Source organism: Equus quagga, chromosome 1 (genome assembly GCF_021613505.1).
Source record: "Equus quagga isolate Etosha38 chromosome 1, UCLA_HA_Equagga_1.0, whole genome shotgun sequence".
Classification (NCBI taxonomy): domain Eukaryota; kingdom Metazoa; phylum Chordata; class Mammalia; order Perissodactyla; family Equidae; genus Equus; species Equus quagga.
This window is the reverse complement of record NC_060267.1, coordinates 61,252,454-61,275,932: the sequence shown is the minus strand read 5'-3', so window position 1 is coordinate 61,275,932 and position 23,479 is coordinate 61,252,454. Positions and strand designations below refer to the sequence as shown.

The following is a 23,479-nucleotide window of genomic DNA, read 5'->3' as shown; positions in this document are numbered from 1 at the left end:
GCTCATCTTCCTCAAGCAAAAAAGAGGAAGATTGGCAGCAGATGTTAGCTCAGAGGAAATCTTCCTCACCAAAAAAAGGGAAGATGGATTGATGGACAGAGTATCAGATAAATGATAAGCATAGCAAAATGTTAATGGTAGAATCTTGGTCAACAGATGTTCACTGTAAAATTATTTCAACTTTGCTGTATATTTGAACATTTTCATAATAAAATATTGAGAAAAATCCTTAGGGGAGTTATCACAATATTTGCTGTCAGCAATATATAGGGAAACTCAGTGTCGTTCTTTTATCCTGCCTATGATCGTTATCCTTATCCTGCCATGAAGTCGGAGGATACTGCCGAAATACTCGTTAGAGGGGACCCCTAGCCGATGGCCTGGTAGTTCACTCATCTTCCCACTAAACATCATGATATGGCAGCCACCTCCTCCCTTGCTCAGGCCCAGAATACCCCCCACAGACTGTGACAGGGCTGGTGGGTAAAATAGGGGCTAATCAACTTATTTTTTCTTAAGACTGCCCCAGAGGTGAGGGGGCTACCCATCCCACGAAGGGACCAGGGTAGGGAGCATTGATTTTCCTGCCAATACGCTGCAATTTTCAATAAATGCCAGGAAATCCTTCTTTTAATTAAATACATTTATTAAGTACACACACACAAACTATGTAGGTAATAACTGCTTAAGAATAAATAGAATGTATTCAGAACAGATCTGATACTTTGTATTTAACTTTTAAAAAGTAATCCTTTCACATTGAAATTTGGATCCTTCATTTCACCCAGACAAAAACTCATCTTTTATAGTGAAGGGCTTTTGCAAGTTAACATCCACGCAGAAGTCGAATGTACCCATAATTTAAATGGCTCTCGATGGAAACAGCTATTTCCCAGAAAAAGGTTAAAAAGATGTTCTGAGTTGTGTCTGCCCTGGTTAAAGTTTCAGTTGCTCCCTTTCTGGATTGATTGTGAGCGACAGGTGCAGTGTTGACGCTCACTCCCCAGAGTGTGCACTGCTGGAGCAGCCGCCTCTTCTTGAGTTGGAAGCCACACGGCACCAGGTCTGCTCCTGAGAAGGTAAGATGACCTGACTTCATTAACTGCTCAGTAACTTAAATGTCCTGTTAAATTAGGGAAGTCAGCTCTTGCTGGAGGAGTGCCAACTGGACAAGGTACTGAGAATGGCAGAGCTGAGGACGCACTGTCGTCCATCTAGACCAGTCTCCGAAGTGAAGATGTTCTCTGAACTGGCTTCCTTTATCTACGGAGAGATTCATGGGATCTGTCATCCAAAAAATCTAAACCCTAACTGCATTTTCTGCATCTCTTGTTCTCAAACTGTGGTCCCCAGACCTACAGCATCAGCTGGAAACGTTAGAAATGCAAAATGGGGTCTCCCACCCCAGACCTAGAAATCAGAAACTCTGGAGGTGGACCCAGCAATCTGTTCACAACCCCTCCAGGTGATTCTAATGGCAGAATTTGAGCAGCACTTTTCACGTCCCTTGCCGGAAGGGAAGGGCCTAGAGGAAAACAGTGGACGGAAATTTGTGTTGTTTTAGCCACTAAGTTTGTGGTAATTTGTTACATCACTAATAGGAAACTAATATAAATCGTTAATTCATTAGTAGTATTGCATGCCAAATAATTGTTTCCTTTAAAATAAAAAACTTTTTAAATAGCCCAAAATATATCGGTCATAGAAGTAACTGAAATGGTGATAATTAGTGTTATGTTTAACTAAATGATTAATTTCACAAAATAATCAGAATTGAAAGGGATTCCCTCTATTTTTCTCTTCAGTGACTTACCCCAAAAAAAGAGTGTCCCAAATATGACTGTTATTTTCCTGGTGAATTAACATAGTGCAGTAAAATGAATGACCAATCACACTGTTAAATAATACAACAGGAAAATGTCATTCTAAGGAACCCTGAAAAACGGCGTGTCCCGAGTTTATCTATTCAAGAACCAATCACTGTGTACAGCTCAACAACAAAAGTAAAAATTTATCAACTATGCTTCCTATTGATATGAGTGCAATTTTCACTGAATAAAGAACTAATTTATACAACTCTACAAAACATGATTCATATCCAACAAACTTGTAAATGGCCAGAACGTTAGTGGATGGATGTGGACTGGATCTTAGTAAATGTGTTTTCAGTGTAAAATGCCAATTCTGTGCTTTAGAATAGTGGCCTTGACACAATGAAGCGTGCACATCCCGGTGGGAGCACGAGGGGACCCCTGGGAGTGCCGGAGGTCATGTAGGACTGTGATTGTTTTCAAATCTTATCCTTTTAAAATTTCCTTTTCTCTGTACCTGTTTTATAATGTACATAATAAATTAGTATAGTATATATATATAATTTAAAATAATCAAAACTTGGGGTGTATTCTCTAACTTTTTCTGATAGGGGTTACATGATCAGAAAAGTTTAGACTATCACTGACACGAACCACTGAGCCCCTGCCTCTGCCCCAGCCTTAGGCTGGATTCTGGTCTAGAAATGAACACCGAAGCAATTTGAACACAAATTTTCGAACTACTCCTAAATGCAAGTTTGCCATCAACCTTTTAAACAGGTTAACCACACACAAAAAGTGTGTCACATGTTTCAAAGTAGCAGTTATTTTTCTAAAAGCACATTATGAGGTAGACTTATACCAAAATAGTGCATGTGTTAATAAAATGTGTATTAAAACCTTAAAATTGTATGTAGGTATGTACGTAGATAAAATAAATTCACCTACAGCTCTACATTCACCCATTTGAAAAACTCAAAACAATTCAGCTGAAAAGGTAAAAGCCCATTTCATTTTTAGAAAGCTTTTCTAATTCTGAAATGAAGAACATCTATTTGTTAAAAAGTTGTGGGAGGGAGGTAGTTTTAGTTTCAGATTTTAGAAGTTCTTTTGCTAAATCTTTCCCTTTATAGCTAGTTTTCAGTGAATGTGAACATCTTTACTACAAGGTAGATAGAAGATATTATAGTGCTGATTTCCGCCATGTCAAAGAGTGCTATTCAAGCAGGACCAGTTACATAATTTGTGAGCCAAGTGCAAAATAAAATTGTGAGCCTCTTGTTCCAAAAATGAACACTTTCAAGACTGCTCCAGCAGAGCATTAAACCCAGCCTGCGGCCCTTCTCGGTGCAGGCCGCTCTCACTGCACAGGTCACACCCCATGGAGCCAGCCCTGCCTGAGGCTATTTCAGCCGCAGCTCGGGAAGACCAACACCGCAGTTGTCTTTGTCCCTGGAGCCCCTAGCACTGAACCAGGCAGACGGCAGGGAGTCAGGTGTCTGCTGAAGGAAAACCTGAGTCTTGCAGTTTTCCAAATCAATGAGAAATGCTTAGTTTTTCTGACATTATGGTCAGGAAAAAATCTTACTCTGATGAATACAGTCTGTTCATTGTAATAATAAATGATGGATTCCGCTAGTACTGAATAATTTGCACAGCACATTCTAGCTTCCTGGGAACGTGAAGCCACATGGTGATGTTCATTTGATTCATTTAACAAATATTCACTGAATGACGACTCTGTCCCCTCCTGCACTGGCCCTGGGAGAAAGACGTCCCCTGCCCTCACGGAGCTGCGAGTCTACCCTGAGAACTTAGCACCTGGAACCTAGTGAGAAAACGTTCTAGTGTCTAGTATATTATCTGGAACACTCCATATTTCCTGAAAATGTGAATCTAAAATTACCAGAGAGCACAATTTGGAAATGGTCGATGCAGTGAAATTTAAAAGAAAATTCATAGATTCAACCTTTAATGTAAAAAACATGAAAGCTAAATGAGGAAGAAGGAAAGCTGAAAATTCTATTTTAAATACTTTGGACCAGATTTAAATTTTAAAAATTATTTTATTATCTCTGGGTGACATTTTCATTTATAGTGACATTTATATACACATACATACAGGAGGTGTGTGTATGTAAGAGGGTTCCTTGGAGCTTTTGATAAAACACATTTCTATCACTGGTTCATTTACAGCTAAAGCGAGCAGCATACAGGTCAATTTGAGACTTTGCTTTTGAGAATTTTCATTTGCAACAACGTGTGATAATTTAAGGATATATTTAATGGTTATTGACAAAGTTTAATGGTATCAAAAATACTAAGTCCATCTGGAGTTTATTGTCACTGGTTTTTTTTCCCCTGCACTCTTCTTTTTTCTTGAAAGCATGAAAGAGCCCGTGCAAATACAGAGCCTGTGCTGTTGCTTTGCACACTTTGGTAGATTGCTGTTTATTACTTAACCCAGCAGCATCATTAGTTTGTCGTATTTTACTTAGTGGCAACGGAGAAAATCACTAGCCTAGGCTTTAACTGGGAACTCCTATTATCCAGACGGTTATTGTGAACCTGTCAGAAAGGTGGTAGGCAACCAGGAGAGCTGGCTCAAAGCCTGTGCGCGGGAGCTCGTCCAGCTCTGTGCACACTGAGCAGCTCGGCTGTCTCGTGCCCCAGCTCCTAACAGAGGAACACAGCACAGCAGAAGGGAGCGGAGCCTGTTAGAGGCAGGCATATTGACAGGGTGGTAGGAGACAGAACAAACTACTTAGCAGATATAAAAATTTTTAAATTAAACGAAATGCCAGTAATCTGAGGCAAATGATTCTACCTACCTCAGGGCTGAGGGAATCACTTTATAATAAGTGAGATTAACTCATATTTGTTATAGCCCTTTACATTTTATGAAGTATTTTACAGACATCAGAGCTCAATGGGCATTTGTAACAATACATGAATACTTTCTGTAATAACACATGAATCCTTTTCATCATGAAAAAGTGAATTATACTGAGCATGCTGTTTAAGAAGGCAGGGAGGTATACTAACACATCTGAAAGACGCGCATCAAAAATAATCACAAGTTTCAAATTTTGGCACTTAAGAGATATGCACTAGCTACCCCAAAATTCATTTCTCTGCTTTCCTTCATGAGCAACACAGGGTGTCACTGAGTGAATTTTCATGGTTCTCAGTGACTGCTGGTCAGTAACTGGGGATGATTGTCATCAGTCGGTTATCAGCCTATCAGACTATTTCTCCCGCTAAACACAAACTGAACAGAGACCTACGGATGCCAGTGCCATACATGCTGACTAACAGCAGAAACACTAGGCTGCTAAAAGACTCTCAGAGTGTTTTTCCTATATTGCACTTTCTGGAAAACAAAACTTTAACAATGATATAATGTGATCTTGGTTCTAGACAGAGGAGCGGGGAACATGTAATTTACCTTTTTCTTGCTTGTTTTCCTAAAATTTTTGGTATAACCTCAGGGATGTAACAAGGAGAAATAACAAAATATACATGTTCTTTGGGCTTCGAGAAGACAGACCACACATGTTTTCAAAAGATTAAAATAGAGGTCTCTTCTGCTTTAGCCACTTCATTTTCACAGTTGAAAATAAGGAACTGCTGTGTATTTCATATTCCTGAACTCATTCAACAGCATTGCCATAAATATACTGTTCTGCAGAAAGCTTTTTAAAACAGAGGTATAATTTATGCATTTACCAACAATTATACCACATTACCAATTATGATATATTTACCAATTATCAGGAAAAAAATGACTAAATAAAATTTAGGGTAAAAAACACCAGTTTAGATTTTATATTCTAAGTGAAATGGGACTATGAAATGGTAAGATGTAATTTCCTCCAATAGTATAGCATTCCTGATGCCCTTTGATTCTTTGATTAATGTCCCTGATGACTTTTTATCATGACCATACCTCAAAGAAGACAAAGGTTGTTTTGTTGAGTTTGCTGGCTGTTAATTTTTAATTCTTATCTGCGTGGCTCTATTTTTATACAAGGCTGTTTATTCTCCATTTTTCTTTATTTTATAGCTGCTTATCCTGCTTGGGGTTTTTTTGTTAGGAATGGACTGTATGTATGCCCTGCAGTTTATGGTATTAATTCTAACGGAAATTGTCCATCTTGTAAATGTTCTTTTACATGATGCAGAAGATAAGCCAATTCTGTAATAAAGAACTTCCAGAGGATTCTAAACAAGTAAATTAACATGCCAGTTTACCATCCTTTACAAACTAAAGAACAAAGTGGTAGAGTAGTGAGCACAGACTTTGGACTCCAACAGACGTGGGTTTGAATCCCCATGCTGCCACCCATGCCAGCTCTGTGTCCTAAGGCAAATCACTTAAACTTTCTAACCCCCCATTTCCTCCAAAGTAAACTGGTACTCATGCCCCCTACCTTGCAAGGTTTTTATGAGGGTTAGTAGCAAGGTGTGTACTTTATCTGGCACATGACAGGCACATGATAGTGGTTAAAGAACTATGGACTGAAATTCAGCGCTGGGCAACACGTGGGCCCACAGCTGACATGGAACTCTCTCTCCAAAGGGGATGCAATTCATGGAAGCTTCTTTTGATTATCAATATAATCATTGTACTTAGTAGCTTATTTTTAATGTCAACATTGGGTGTTTTTGCCTCCAAAATTTTATTTTCTTTTAAATAAGTGCTTTTTAAAAAAGTTTATGGCAAACCTGTGTTTTCACCATGCTTTGTGGTAATATTTTTGATGATGGAAAAATTTCCAATTTTTTTAATATCGATGGTAAAATGACATAATTTAAAAAATTTCTCCTAGAGCCAACACTGTTCCAAGTGAGATGTAACCTCTATACATGTGTGTGAACGGCTGGGTGGTAGGTCCTACAAAGAAATGTCATTTTTATTCACATATTTGGGTTGCTTAAACATTTCTATAAGATGTAAAATACTCTTCTTCTTATGGCTGCAATTCTCAGCATCTACTCCCAGGCCTTCCTTTTTCAATCTATTGGCTAGTTTAAGGGTATTCACAATAAAACAATTTAAGGACAAAGTCATTGTTTTAACAGCCAGCATACTACAGTAGAAATTGCCCTGAGCAAGGAATTAGGAGACTTGAATTCAAATCCTAATTTTGCCACTAATTTTTGCAGGATGACCTTAGGCAAGTCACTTAATTTCTCTCATTCATCAAATAATGAGATTGATTCAATTTTAAGTTATTTTCTACCTCTTAAATTGCTTTCATTTACTTATTATTATTTTCTTAATAATCAAAACACCTTCTGGGAGTTATGTTAAGCACCTGATGAGTACAGAAGTATTTACTGATATTTAAGGTAGTGTTTCTCAAACTGTGATCCAGGGACCACCTGAATAAAGATTTCTTGGGGTTCCTGTTAAAATTATAGCTTCTTGTCCTTTCCTTGGCTCAGTGAGAACCTCCTAAGGTGAGGGCCAGGTTTCTGTATTTTTCACCCTAATGTTTGAGAAACTGGCCTAAGAGAATGTGATCTAAGAGGGAAAAACTAGCTAGTGCTTTAAATTAATCTAGCCTCTGGCAAATCCTTTCTAAACACAATACACCATGCAGTGCAGAGGAGACCAGAAAAAAGCTGCTTCAGCAGAGCAGCCAGCCCGTGCTGGACCTTTGCCCGATGTTTTTTACTTGCTGTGTTCCATAACAAAACACGGAGAAAGGTCTCCATATCAGCTCGTAGCCTTGACATGCAAGTCACTGACATCATCGTTATGACAACAGCTTGAAGAGGCCTGCAGCTCTCCTCTCACTAGCGGTGAGAGAGTGAGCTTGTGCCACTTGGCTAAGGAAGAAAGATGAGTAAAACGACCTCTTTATTCTTGATTCCCCTCCACCCTAATACTCTAACTCGTCATCATGTCTGATTCAAATAATCTGGCAGAGAAAACAGAAAATCTGAGCCACACTGTTCTCATCACTCTGTAGCCAGATAGTGTACACATCTACTAAATAAATCCTCTTCTATACAACGGAAATGACCAAAGCCCATTCCTTCTCTTTTCCTTTCTAATGCCGTTGACAGGAACAAAACACCAAGTAAGGACACATGCTAGAGATTTTTAAATTCATACAAGTAAATTACAAAGAGAAGTGAATACTTTTTCTAGAATTTCACAACAAGATCCCTCTCATGGTGAAAAAATATGTATAATTTTAACAGGAAACTTAAAAGACATTTTGTTGCAAGACTATCTAACAGTTATGATAATAATGCCATTATCTGTGCTCATTATAGAGAAACATAACAGCAACTTTAAAAGGCCAAGTATACCGATAAGTGAAGATGAAATTTCTTTTTCAACATCCAGTATGCCAACATCAGATTTCTGGGTTTTATTCAATACTAGTGTCACGGGTTTCTCCTACCCCAATCAAACTGCCAAATGTCCACAAAATTCACACCAACATCAGAAAAATTTTTTAAAAAAAGAAACTTGACAAGAGCGACCATGCAAAATACCCAGAAGAACTGGAGTTGAGTGGCGCAGATCAGCAGGAGGAGAGGAATGCTGCAAAAGATGCTGCTGCATAGAGTCTAACTTGGCGCTGCCCCTATGACGCTGGAGGATCAAGGACTCAGGTCACAGATGTCTTCATGGACCCATAAGAACCAGGATCTTCATCCAAACTTTTAAGATCTTCTAAAAAGAAAATACTTCACGTAAATTGAAGTAATTTGTAAGTTAAACACCAGAAGAGCTCCTTATTTGATGTAAATTGTGCCTAAAACTTTGGCTGATACAAAGAAACCCGCCCACTAAGGCACCCTGAGGCAATCTGGCAATGTGTTGGAGAGAACTTGGTGGTCAGTACCACATCGTTGTGCGAGTACAAAGAGCGGACCACCCGCAGGGGACTGGCTTCTTTGGGCAGACAGTCAATAAGTTCACTGCACTGTTTGTCAAATCCCAACAAGCGAATCCCGTAGCCATGTGGGGAAGAAATCATTCGCCCATCAGGGCTGAAGCAAAGTTCTTTGATATAGCCCCTGCCTACATTGGCTTCTTCAATGTAATGAGTCAGTCGTAGAGAACAGCGAGGGGAGACAGGTCGCACAGGAGCTCCTTCTTGGAATTCATAGACACAAGTCCACTAAGGGGAGAGAAGAGACACAAACCAAAGTTAGAGAGCCCCAAATAGTGCTACAGATATTTTTTAAAAATATTGAGATTTTTAAAAAAGCTCAACAGAATGCCAAAGCCACAGAATTGTTGCAAGAAATCACACAGATGAATGCGACCTCCCTCCCAACTAACAAAATTCGTCGGACCCATCCCTTCTTATCTTCATAAGCTAAGGTTGTTCTATGCTGTGACACTTTGAGCCTTTTACTCCCTGAGGCTGCTGTGATTTCTGTAGTAATAATTCCCTTTTCTGAGAGTAGCAACAATCTTGATATTTAAAAAATTCCAGGGCTCAGACACCCAAGCCCTAGAATACCTCTCCTCCTACACACTTCAAAGGCTCTTCTCTCTTTCTTTCAGTTGTGGCTTCTAGAGATAATGAGATCCTTGGAGGACTCCTGCTTTCCAGAGCGATGAGAATCACAAGGTCATAGAAGGCCTTTTCCCCTAGTCATCAGTTTAGTCCTTTCCCAAAATTTGCCCTGGTTTTTAAAAAGAGAAAATTATAATACTCAATTGCCTTAGCAAAACCTCACATTTAGCCAGCTTAGCTGAAACATCTCAGTCCTATGTTTACCAGATAAGGGTTTTTTTTACAATGAGATGAAGGAGGCAAGAATTAAGAAGATGGGCACAATCTGAGCTGCTGATTGCCCTACAGTACTGCCCAGCTTGCCACAGCCAGGCCGGAGAGGAGGAAGAAGGGTTTTCAAGGGATGAAGATCCCCTGAGCACACAGGGCGAGGGCAATTTGTTCCACCGGCGCTGCTGAAGGTAGAGTGCTGCTGCCCATACCTCCTGATCGTCAGTGTTGCTTGAGCACCGAAGAAGAGTGGCCCAGCCTTTGGGGTGCAGCTGTAAGGATGTGATGCAGTTTCCACGGTCTCTCTCACCAGGAACTTCGGGGGTTAAGACTTCAAGACTATTTCGTGGTGCAACTCCTGAGATACAAAAAAACTGGACATGGGATTTGTATTACCAAAGGACTAAGGCAGCTCACCAAAGCGCTCATTTCTGGCAGCCATCCCCCATGCTTTCATTCCTTCATCTGCCCCTTATGCTACCACATGTAGACTAACATGGTGTCCCTAAGTGTTTGGGATGTGAGTGTGTCTTTGGGGTGGGGTATGGGGGAGGGTATGGCTAGAACTAAAGAATCCAACTTCCTGCAGCAGGAATCACTGAAGACCTAAGGCTAAGGCATTCAAGCTGATTAGGGGTCCTTTTCATTTGGATCTACAGCTCAGAAAGCTCTTTAAGTAAGAATCAAAGTTATGTGACATGAAAAGGATCTGGAAAAGTAAAGATAATGATTCTCATCCCAGAGGACCTGGTGCTCTCTAGTCCAGAGAAGGAAATACTTGGAAGCCCTGAAGCTTGCCTGTATATAAATAAAAGGCTATTATGTGTAAAAGGAGCAGAACTTATGGCCCCTAAGGACAGCACTATAAACAAAAATAGACCTATAATTTTGGAAGTAAGGGAGGAGACCTCACATAGAGACATGTCAAAACAAGTGGTGGGAGAAACTGCCAATGATACATATTCCTGGTACTCAGCTATGGCCCATCATTTCCTCCTACCTAGCCCCCAATGAAAGTGACTGCTTTAGTAAGCCACTGTCACTCACAGGAGTATGTCATACCCCTCAGGTATGTGAAGAACCGCTTTCATAGAAGTTACAAGGAAGCAGCTTAGAAATTTAATATCAAGAGAAATATTTCAACACTTTTCTGCCTGTGGAAGGAGCTGCTTTGAAGATAATGAACTGTCTCTGTCAGACCCTCTGTGAATGATTTCTCAAGTACTCGTGTTATCTTCTTTTAAAAGATTCCCTTTAGATTACTACAGCATTGATGGAAACCTGTGAAGCTAAATTATATTATTACAACCACACTATACCTAAATAATGATTTCACACGTGATTGAACTTTAATGACAATTTTAGAGAAAAACAAACCCCTATTTCAAGAATTAATTTTGAAAGTGTATAACAAAAGCAGAAAACAAACCCATTCTAAATAGGTAAGTAGTGGTTTTTGAGCTGTGCTCCTTGGAAGTTCCTTAAGAGCTGGCAAAACGTGGGAACCACATGAGGTCCAGGGTAGAGATGGAGTGGGGAAGAGTGGAGGGTCAAGGGCCTTCCTAATTTCACTTGAAACAGAGTTACTCCACTTTTTGTGTGTGTGTGCTGAGGAAGATTTGCCCTGAGCCAACATCTATGGCCAATCTTCCTCTTTCTGTATGTGAGCTGCCACGACAGCATGGCCACTGACAGACAAGTGGTGTAGGACCGCGCCTGGGAATGGAACCTGGGCCGCTGAAGCGGAGCGCCAAATTTAACCACTAGGCCACCAGGGTGGGTGCTACTCCACTTTTCTTGTGCTACATCCCTAAGAATCCACAGCAGATTTCATGTCAAAAACAGAGTTCTAATCCTGAAAAGAGTTTGAAAGCCTCCGCTCTATATAGTTATTATATCTGCCAAAGTACGGTGCTAACATATTCTGACACCTGAAGACCCAGGATTCCCAACATTCAGAGCAATCTTACCTGTAAGTCCCGCCTTGTTCTCTCTTTCCACTCCCTAATTCTCTACCCCTCTCTGCCCAGGTTCCCCATACATCGTCTCTTCTCCCCTTCCCAACTCTCTAGAGCATGAAACTGGTTTTGGGTTTACCACTGCAGCAGGCAAGCATGTTAACTATTCTTCTTAAATTAAGTTTCTTTTTCTCATGGATGGTTTAGTTAATCAATAAAGATCTTTCTTAATGATTGTTAAGAGCCTTGGCTCGTTTCCCATGGCCAAAGTAGAAGGAGAAGAACAGGTAGAATCTGTAAAAGAAGTTTCTGCTACAAATCAAAGGAGAACTGTCACACATCTCGACATGCGTCTCTCAATTTAAGAGGAGGAGTTTTTGTTGGTTTTTTTTTTTTTATTAAGGTTATAAAAGTTAACATCCTTGTGAAATTACAGTTGTACATTATTATTAGTCATGTTGTAGTTACACCACTTCACCCCTAGTGCCCTCCCCCCACCCCCCTTTCCCCTGGCAACCACCGATCAGTTCTAAGAGGAGGAGTTTTTAACCTTAAGTGAAACATCACAGTCTTCAACATCCAAAGGAGAGCGAATAGGCTATAGGTTAGGTTAGGTTAGGAAGAGCTCTCAAACCATCCTACTCACATAAGTAGTCATGCAAAATAATCAAGTATGCATTTACTGAGCACCGATCAGGTGAGGTCACCCAGGGAAAACATATTAGAAGTTTGATGTATAGACCCTCCCCTAAATATGTAGGTAGGAGACATGCTTATCTCCAAAAGCTGACCCAAAATACAAAAAAAACTATGTGGCCATCAGTCCACAAAGAGGATGACAAACAAAAAGTGCAGTTTAAGAGCTTAGATGTGGATTAGTACGGAGAGGGATGGTAGGTGAAATGTGCACAGGCAGAAAGCATTGAATTTGAGGGTGGAAGGAATGGGCTAAGCAGCTAGTTCTGCCAGACTGGCTGGGGGAAAACTGGCAAAAGCAGAGTGAGGCCAGATTGTAGCTCACTTTATCCCACAACCTGTCTGAGGCTGTCAGGTATTGCTCAGATAAGGAAATGGCAGAGCAAAAAGCCTCCTGGGCTGGAACCAGGCGATTTTCACAAGCCCCTGATAAACTCATCCCCTTGTGTGTATACAGCACTGTCACATGCATAATCTCATTTAATTTCCACAGCAGCCTTGATTGGAATCTACATTTCCCAACTACAGTCATACGTCGCTTAACGATGGGGATACGTTCTGAGAAATACGTCATTAGGCAATTTTGTCATTGTGCGAACATCATAGAGTGCACTCACACAAACCTAGGTGGTATAGCCTACTATGCACCTAGGCCACAGGGTAGTAATCTAATGGGACCACCGTCCTACACGCAGTCCATAGTTGACTGAAACAACATATACAGCACATGACTGCCTCTCCAAACTAGACTAAACTAAGCCCAGGAAATAAAACCGAAGCTCAAATTCCAACAAAGATTTAAATCCAAGATATTCAACCCTACAGACTCTGGTTAGCACTTTGAAAATGATGACTGAGCAACAAGGAATAGCCTCATCTTTACTGGCTTTTATTTTTATAGATTAAAACCAAACTAAAGAAAGCTATTTGGTAGAATCTATTGTAAGATTATAAAATCCAAATTTTAACCTACCTTCTCTTTGGGAGGCTCGTGACATATGTTTCTCAGAAGATGAATTAGAATCACCATGATGACAAGGTGAACCAGAAACTCTAGGTCCAGATGAACTTGATGAAGTGCTCAGATCTTGAAAATACAAAAAGTTCTGACAATAAATGTAGCAAAACTCTGGTAGTGTCTCAACTTTTTAATCATCTACTTGAACCATAATGTTAAAATCCACGTAAAACATGGCAAGTACATGTCTACTTAAAACTGGCCTATAGGGGCCGGCCTGGTGGCGCAGCGGTTAAGTGCACACATTCTGCTTTGGTGGCCCGGGTTTCACCGGTTTGGATCCCGGGTGTGGACACGGCACCACTTGGCAAGCCATGCTGTGGTAGGCGTCCCACAAATAAAGTAGAGGAAGATGGGCACAGATGTTAGCTCAGGGCCAGTCTTCCTCAGCACAAAAAAGAGGAGGATTGGCAGCAGATGTTAGCTCAGGGCTAATCTTCCTCAAAAAAAAAAAAAAAAAACAAAAACTGGCCTATAACTAAGACTGAGGTAGGCAGGACAGCTCTTTGAAGTGTTTTATCTAAGGCCTAGTCCCTTTCTAAAACCTTTTATACCTTTATACTTTTTAAGCAATGAATTGCTTAAGTGAAATAAAAATGAAAAACTAAACAAACAAAGGAGCATCTTTGTTTCTCCATTTCTGTAATGAAATCAAACAAGAAAATTTAGTAAGAATGAAAACTGAGCTGTTCAGCCCGTTGTTAAATGTTAGAATAGGGTCCAAACAACATGCCCATTATTGAGAACATGAACAGATCCTTCTTAAAGCACAGCAAAAACTTCTACTAGTATTCTTGAAATTATGTGAATACTATCTTTGAAATGCAATACATACTTTACATTAAATCTGTGGCAAAATAAAACAAAGTGAATATCAGATAGTTGAGTTTGATGTATTACCCCAAATACTAAACTCTGTATCATCACGCTTTTCTAGTGGCCCCACACTTCTGTGGAGACTTATTAATCTGATTCTCTTTGATGTCACTAAGCATCAGAATTACCCCTAGAAGACAGAAAATCATCTTGGTTTTTGAGTCAAAAAATTCTGACTAGACCTTCTCTTCTAAATCACTACTTCTCACTAAGCTAAAGTTGATTATTAATGTTAAACCTAAAAAAAACCTCTGAATCTAAAAGGATTGTACTTGCATATTTATGAAATCCCTTCACTGCAAGTAAGTTGACAAAACCTAAATTTCTACTTTAGCAGTGAAATTGGGCAACCGTGTACAGTGAGGACTGACTGTTCCCAAAGGAGTCTTCAGAAGTAGCCCTGTGCACACACAGGAGAAAGCGTCCAACCATGTGAAGCTGGCTTTTAACAGCAATTTATGAACATTATGTGTTCCAAATGCTTAAGTCTTTTTTTCTGGATTCTGCTTCATAAACACAGTATTATAAATAATGGGTATGTTCCCAGGTCAGCCCTCTTTTTCTGAAAGGTGGATGAAATATCACAAAATGTAGATGAATTATAGTGCATAAGTTTTTCTGAGCCCCAATTTCACTTAAGTCTAAGGGAATCAGCAGCAGGAGAAGGAACAGGGCTTTAGCAAGAGGATATTTCAGGGTCATGAGACAAGATGGCACCAGCTACCTGTGTCTGGACACCTGGAAGTTAGGATACAAGATAGACTTAAAATTAAAACTCTCTATTGACCATAACTTAAAAGCTCTGCTAGGTTCCAGAAGGACTTAAAACGATTGATATTACCTTGTGCCATCACTAATGTTTTTTTTTTCTTTGAGGAAGATTAGCCCTGAGCTAACATCTGCTGCCAACCCTCCTCTTTTTTTTTTTTTTTTTTATTGAGTTATTGATAGGTTACAATCCCAACCCTCCTCTTTTTGCTGAGGAAGACTGGCCCTGAGCTAACATCCATGCCCATCTTCCTCCACTTTATATGTGGGACGCATACCACAGCATGGCTTGCCAAGTGGTGCCATGTCCGCACCCAGGATCCAAACCAGCGAAACCCGGGCCTCCGAAGCGGAATGTACGCACTTAACCGCTGCACCACCGGGCCGGCCCAGCCCCCTTTATTTAAAAATTTAATTTAATTTTTTGGGGGGCCATCACTAATTTTTGAGATAGTAGTGATTTAGAAATACTGTTGAAAGATTTTTATGGCTAGCAGAGAGCTAAAAGAAAATATTTTTAGAGTTGGCACTTATTCTTTCTAGATCATTTGTGATACAGAGGCACAAATTAATGCTATGTCAGAGATACATATAGGTCTTTACACTTCCTTCGGAAAAAAGCTCTCACTGAGCCTTCCAAAGAATGTCTTTTGATTTTCTTTCCATCTTCCTGCTATCATTATCAGAATGGAAACACGTAACATCCCTATGTCTGAGACTCTTTGGAAAACTCTTTAACCAAAAAAGACAAGCTTACCTGAACTTGATGTGGTTCTTCTTGCTCTCAGAATGGGATAGCTGCCTACTTCTAAAGACTTGGTTAAGTCAAGATCATGCAGAATCAAGAGATATCCAGAGGACGTTGAGATCAACATTTTGGAACAATCTGGTGTTAATCTCATCCGCATGAGAAAACGTGTGTGAAAGAACTTCTTATGCGGACACCCATCTTCTGTACACCTGCAGAAGAATCAAACCGACACAACCTAGAGTTATCATAAAGATAAGGAGTCAGTGACAGTCGGATTTTTGCCCTTCAAACTAGAATTTACAGTCAATGTATACTTAGCTTACACATGATTAACAATCTTTTTTTGCTCACCATTCCTTCTTTCATCTCCAACTTTCCCTTTTAGATTATTGTCTTTCTGAAGTATATTTTTAAAAGGAGGACTTTGTTGAGGTAAACTCTCTTACTTTTTATAGTTCTGAAAATCTTTGCTTCACTCTTCTTTTTTTTTTAAAGATTTCTCCTTTTTCTCCCCAAAGCGCCCCAATACATAGTTGTGCATTTTTAGTTGTGGGTCCTTCTAGTTGTGGCATGTGGGATGCCACCTCAGCACGGCTTGACGAGCGGTGCCATGTCCAGGCCCAGGATCCGAACTGACAAAACCCTGGGCCGCCGCAGCGGAGCGCACGATCTTAACCACTCAGCCACGGGGTGGCCCCTACTTCACTCTTCTGATTAAAGGTTTAGCTGAGCATATAACTTTAGGTTGCTAGTTACTTCCTTCTGAATACTAAGGATAATATTCCACTGAGCTCTGGCTTCCACTGTTGCTATTTCTAAGTCTTCTATCAGTCTAATTGTTACCTGGATAATTTATCTTTTTTTACCCCTTCTGTCTGGTCTTCTCTTTGTCTTTGCAGTACTGCAGTTTCACTTTGATATGTGTAAATTTGGATTTCTTTCTATTTATCTTTATTGGGATTCATTTTACTTTCTAAATTTTAAGATTCATGTTATTCACATTTTCCAGAAAATTTTCTGTCATTAGTCCAATAATGCTTCTCAACTATTTTCTCTATTCTTTTGGAGCTCCAAATAGATGTCTGAAACATTCACATTTGACTATCCTTGTCTGATAATTGCTCTTTCATGTTTTCTAGCTCCTCATTTCCATATGTTGCACTCTGGGTAATTTTTCAATTTCTATCTTCCAATCTGTTTTTTTAAGCCGTGTCTAATCTGCTACTTGACCTTCTCCTATTTTTTTTTCAATTTCCGTAATTGCATTTTTTTACTTCTTTAAGTTCTATGTGGCTCTTTTTCAAATCTGTCTGGTCTTTTGAATAGATTTTTATTCCTTGCTTATGTTTTTTTATTCCTCTTTTTATTTCCTTTTTTTGTTAATTATTTTTAAAATTGTGAACTGTATCATACCTACAGAAAAGTACATAAATGAAAAATGTAGAATTGAAAGAAAACCGAACACCTGTGACTCCTCACCAGTGTTAAGAAGTAGAGCAATGCCACTACGTTAAAAGTCCCCTCCATTTCTCTCCTCTGAAGGATCGCTGCATCCTTCAGTCAGCATTCAATGCTTCAAGCACACAATGTCTTTTCTCATCTCTCTGAGGATACTGATAGACTTTTTAAAATTTTAAGTTTTCCTCTCCCTATACAGTGTCTACTTCTTCCAAAATATCTCCCCAGTTGCATAGGTCTTTATATTAGAAGCTCTTCTCACAGGTCTGATTATCTTTGGCTGTCTGCTGGTAATTAAGAGTGGGGAACGAAAAAGCCGCCTGGGACTCTGAGAAGAGGGGTAGGCCTGAGCTTCACGATACAGGGTGAAGGGACTCCTAATGTCAGCATCTTTGGCTCCTCAACTGGAAGAAGGCTGAGGATCTCTGAGTGCAATATTCAGCGTGCATACAGTCATGCAATCTCCCTGATTTTGGTAAGGTACTCAGGCTTTCAACTGTATCTGGCATCCTCAATAGAGAGATTCCCTATTTTACCTTCTTTAGAGAATAAATTTTGAAACTTTTGCTGAAATGGGAGGAAGTCAATCACTCACAGTATGGATTAAGGGAGGAAATACAAGTTCTTAAATATCTTTCGCTTGAATCCTTTCTTTAGCTACCCCTTTGACCTCAGAGTACCCAGAGTCGCAGTTCCTATGACTTTCGAGGATATTGTACAAATTGTCTTAAGTTCTTAACTTTTCCCCACTGCCAGCTTAGATTCAGCTTTCTTGCACTTACTAAATCAAATGGTTTAAGTAAGTTGCTAAGTCAGTTACTACTCATCTACCTGCTTTCTAGATTCTAAATTTTATTGTTATTGCTTCCTCTCCTATTTCCCCATCTTTATGAGTTTATATTCTTTATTTTTAAAATTTCCTTATTGTAGTTTTAAAGGAGTCTTCTCATCCATAGACATTATTTAGGTCTTACAATGACTTAACTCATTTTACAATTTTCTCCATAAAGTTTATACAAATCTTCTGTTGGAATTTATTCCTGTGTACCAATTAAATTTTAAACTACAGTACTAAAAACTATATACTTCAAAAAATTTAAGTTGTTTATTGTGATGAATAGGAACAAGACTGATTTTTACATTTTGATCTTATATCTAACAATCTTGGTTTAACTCTTATTAATTCTGATAATTTATCAGCAGAATTTCTAGGGTTCTCTTTATAGACCAGGGGTCAAAAAACTGTGGCCTATGGGCCAAATCTGGATCACTGCCTGTTTTTGTGTAGAAAGTTTGCTGGAAGACAGCCACACTCATTCATGTATTGTCCATGGCTGCTTAGAGACCACATAGCACACAAGACCTAAAATATTTATTACACGGTCCTTTATAGAAACAATTTGCCAACTCCTGATCTAGACAATCATACCATCTATGAATGATATAGTTTAATTTTTTCCTTTCCAATCCTTATATATTTATTTCTTTTACTGCACCAACTAGGACCCTGCCACCCCCCCACCCCAAAACAATGGTGAACAGAAGTAGTAACAGCAAGCATGTTTTCCTTCCTGATTTTATAGAGAAAACTTCTAAAGTTTTACCCTTTTTAAATGTGCTGTAGGTTTTAGGGTATACTTTTGACGAGTTTCTTTATATTTCTAGTTAATTAACGGTTTGGTTTTTCAACAGCTTTATTGAGGTATAGTTTACATACCATAAAATTCACTCATTTTAAGTGTACAATTAAGTGATTTTTAGTAAATTTAGAGTTGTGGAATCATCAACACAATCCAATTTTAGAACATTTTCATCCCCCTAAAAAAATCCCTCCTGCCCATTAGCAGTCACTCTCTGTTTCTACTCCCAGCCACAGACAACCATTAATTTACTTTTGTCTCTATAGATCGGCCTATTGTGGACATTTCATATAAACAGAATCATATAATAACTGGTATTTTGATTTGGCTTTTTAAAATTAGCATAATTTTTGGAGGTTCATCTGTGTTGTAGTACATATTAGTACACTGTTCCTCTTTGTTACCAAATTGTATTCCATCGTATAGGTATGTCACATTTTGTTCCATTATTGACCAGTTGACAGATATTTGGATGGGTTCCCTTGTTGAGCTATTATGAATACTACTACTATAAGCATTCATGTACAAGTCTCAGTGTGGACATATGTGTTCATTCCTCTTGGGCAGTTATCTTGGAGTAGAATTAGTGGGTCATATGGTAACTCTATGTTTAACATTTTAAGAAACTGCAAACTGTTTTCTAAAGTGGCTGTACCACTTTACATTCCTACAAGCAATCTATGAGGTTCTGGTTCCTCCACATTCTTACCAATACTCATTATTGGCTTTTTATTAAAGCCATCTTAGTGGGGGTGAAGTGGTATCTCATTTTGGTTTTGACTTGTATTTCCCTTATGACTAATGATATTCTTTTCATGTGCTTGCTTATTAGTCATCTGTATATCTTCCTTGGTGAAATGTCTATAGAAATATTTTGCCCATTTATAAAATTAGTTATTTGTGTACATATAAGTGAGTTGCAAGAGTTCTTTATATATTCTGGATACAAATCCTTTATCAAATGTGATTTACAAATATTCTCTCCAACTCTGTAGTTTTTCTTTTCACTTTTTTTTTTTAAGATTTTATTTTTTTCCTTTTTTCTCCCCAAAGCCGCCCAGTACATAACTGTATATTCCTCATTATGGGTCCTTCTAGTTGTAGCATGTGGGACGCTGCCTCAGCGTGGTTTGATGAGCAGTGCCATGTCTGCGCCCAGGATTTGAACCAAAGAAACACTGGACCGCCTGCAGTGGAGCGCACAAACTTAACCACTCAGCCACGGGGCCAGCCCCTCTTTTCACTTTCTTAATGGTGTCATTTGATGTGCAAAGTTTTTTAATTTTAATGAAGTCCATTTTATCAACTGTGTTTTGATGTCACGTGAAGATTTACTCCCATGTTTTCTTCTAAGAGTTATATAGTTTTAGTTCTTACATTCAGGTTGAAATCCATTTTGAGTTCATTTTTGCGATGTGGGATAAGGGTCTAAATTCATCTTTTTGCATGTGGATATCCAGTTGTTCAAGTATCATTTGTTGAAAAGACTATCCTTTCCTCAACCATTGAATTATCTTTGCTCCTTTGTTGAAAATTAGCTGATCATAATGCAAGAGTTTACTTCTGGACTCTCAATTCTGTTCCCTTGATTTATATGCCTATCCTATGCCAGTACCACACTGTCTTTTTTTTTTCTTTTTTGAGGAAGATCAGCCCTGAGCTAACATCTGCTGCCAACCCTCCTCTTTTTGCTGAGGAAGACTGGCCCTGAGCTAACATCTATGACCATCTTCCTCTACTTTATATGTGGGACGCCTACCACAGCATGGCTTGCCATGTGGTGCCATGTCCACACCCGGGATCCGAAACAGCGAACCCCGGGCCACCGAAGCGGAACATGCGCACTTAACTGCTGTGCCACTGGGCTGGCCCAACACACTGTCTTGATTACTATGGCTTTGCAGTATGTTCGGAAATCAGGAACTATGAGTCTTCCAACTTTGTTCTTCTTTTTCAAGATTGTTTTGGCTACTCTGGGTCACTTGCATTTCCATATAAATTTTAGCATAAGCTTCACAATTTGTCCAAAAAAGGCAGCTGGAATTTTGATAGGGATTGCATTGAATCCATAGATTCATTTGGAGAGAATTGCCATCTTAATGATTTTGTGTCTTCCAATCTTTGAACATGGAATGTCTCTCCATTCACTTACATCTTCTTACATTTCTTTCAGCAATGTTGTATAGTTTTCAGTGTACAAATCTTGACTACTTTTGTTAAATCTATTCCTAAGTACTTTATTCTTTTTGATGCTATTATGAATGAAATTGGTTTCTTCACTCATTTTTGGACTGTTAATTGATTTTTGTATACTAATCTTGTATATCTGGTGACCTTGCTGAACTTGTTTACTAGTTCTAGTATTTCTTTTGTTAATTCCTTAAGATTTTCTATATACAAGATTATATTTTCTGCATTTGAAGACACTTTTACTTGTTCCTTTCCAATCTGGATGCCTGTTATTTCTTTTTCTTGTCTGACTGCACTTCTGGTGCAGCTGTACCTCCAGTACAATGTTGAATAAAAGTGATTGGAGCAGATACCTTTGCCTTGTTCCCAATATTAGGGAGAATGTATTCAGTATTTCAACATTATAATTTTAGCCATAGGCTTTTCATAGATGTCCTTTAGCAAGTTGAGGAGGTTCCCTATTATTCCTAGTTTTATCACAAACGGGTGCTGGATTTTGTCAAGTACTTTTCTGCCTTTATTAAGATGATCTTATATATGGGTTTTGACCTTTATTAATATGATATATTACATTAATTGATTTTTAGATATTAAACTCACCCTGCATTCCTGGAATAAATTCCACTTGGTTGTGACATATATGCATTGCTAGGTTTCATTTGCTAATATTTTGTTCAGGATTTCTGTATTTTTTTTTTTAAGGGATATTGGTCTGTAGTTTTCTTTTTTTTTTTAAGTTTTTTTTTTTTTGAAGATTTTATTTTTCCTTTTTCTCCCCAAAGCCCCCCGGTTCATAGTTGTACATTTTTAGTTGTGAGTCCTTCTAGTTGTGGCATGTGGGAAGCCGCCTCAGCAGGGCTTGATGAGCAGTGCTATGTCTGCACCCAGGATCCGAACTGGCAAAACCCTGGGCCACCAAAGCAGAGCACATGAACTTAACCACTCAGCCATGGGGCCAGGCCTGGTCTCTAGTTTTCTATTCATATGATGTTTGTCTGGTTTGGTATCAGAGTAATACTAGCCTCATAAAATAAGTTGGAAGTGTTCTCTTCTCCTCTATCTTCTGGATGAGTTTGTGAAAGATTGGTATTATTTATTCTGTAAAAGTTCACCAGTGAAGCCTTTTGGGCCTGGGCTTTTCATTGTGGGAAGATTTTAAAATTACAAATTCAACTTGTTTACTTGCTATAGATTGTAAGTCTATAGATTTTCTATTTGTTCTTGAGTCAGTTTAAGCAATTTGTGATTCTCTAGGTATTTGTTTATCTAAGTTTTCTAATTTGTTGCCATAAAGTTTTGCATTGTATTCCTTTTAATCTCTATCATGTTGGTAATGATGTCCCCTCTTTTGTTTTTAATTATGACTGAATGTTGAATTTTATTCCTTGATTAAAACAATCATATGGATTTATCTATTTAATCTGTTAATTGATAAATTAGGTTCACAGAATTTCTATTGATAAATTATCTTTTCATTCCTTGAATAAACTCAACTTGGTCATGATATTTTGATTAATATCTTACAGGATTCAATCCCCTTTTAGTTAGAATATTTGCATCTACATTCATATTATAGATTGACCTTTCATTTTTTTTCTTCTAATATTATTTTTGTTGAGTTTAGGTATCAAGGTTATACTAGCTCCATACATAAGGTAAGGAGAATTCCTTTTTTTTCTGGAATCTGAACAGTTTATAAAACTGTAATGTTTTATTTCTTATAATATTTGGTAGAAGTCACCTGTAAAACTGATAGGCCTGCCATTTTATTAGTAGATAGTTTTTAATTGATTTTTTCCATTTCTTTAATGGCTATGGCAGAGGTGATGTTCAGAATATTTAAATAAGCAGCAGTGCATGAAAACTGGCCAGTCAGAATTGATGCGGGTGGCAGTGCTGGAACTGGGTCCTGGAATTACTCTACTGTGTGGGGGGACTTTAGACCATGGGGCGATCTTGAAGGAGGTATCCCTAGAGGAAGGGCTGGGTAGGCAGAGGGCCCCAGGACGTGACACCTGGGGATGATTGGGAACAGTGCTATTCATCAATTAATGTGAAAGAAGTTCAACGTTTTAACAATTTCAGCTGAACCAATGCATATTGGTTAAATATCAGTCCTGACAATAGGTCTATTTCAGGTTGTCTATTTCTTCCTTGGTCAGTTTGGCTAAGTTTTTCTTGAGTAAACTGTTTCATCAAAGTTTTCAAGTATAATGGCATAAAACTGATCTTATTGGATGCTGGGAGCAAAATGGCGGAGTGAGCTGACCCGGGATTCTCTCCCCTCCAAAATACAACAAAAGATTGGAAGAACTGACTTTCAGAGAATAAACATAATGCCAGCTCGTTAGAGACCTACAATACCAAGAAGGCGGAGATCATAACCTTGCTTACACCCTCGGAGGCGCTGGAACGGTAGGAGAGAACACCGCTCCCTCCCCTAGAGTCTGCGATCACTGCGGCGCGGGTCGGGAAGGAGCGGGTGAGGGGCCGCGTGACCTGGGGATCATTCAGGACTCCTGCCGCTGATTCAGTGGAGACCTGCTGACG

At 38.9% G+C, this 23,479-nt stretch overlaps 1 protein-coding gene across 1 annotated transcript in view; it reads right to left on the bottom strand.

Annotated features, from left to right (window-relative positions):
* Nucleotides 1–621: 621 nt before the first annotated feature.
* The window catches only part of DCAF10 (DDB1 and CUL4 associated factor 10), a 53,278-nt gene continuing 30,420 nt past the window's right edge, over nucleotides 622–23,479 (bottom strand). Inside the window, 4 exon segments of the mRNA XM_046685229.1 lie at nucleotides 622–8,959; nucleotides 9,787–9,932; nucleotides 13,202–13,315; nucleotides 15,648–15,850. Coding sequence (XP_046541185.1) covers nucleotides 8,591–8,959; nucleotides 9,787–9,932; nucleotides 13,202–13,315; nucleotides 15,648–15,850 — 832 coding nt within the window. The 3' untranslated portion in view covers nucleotides 622–8,590.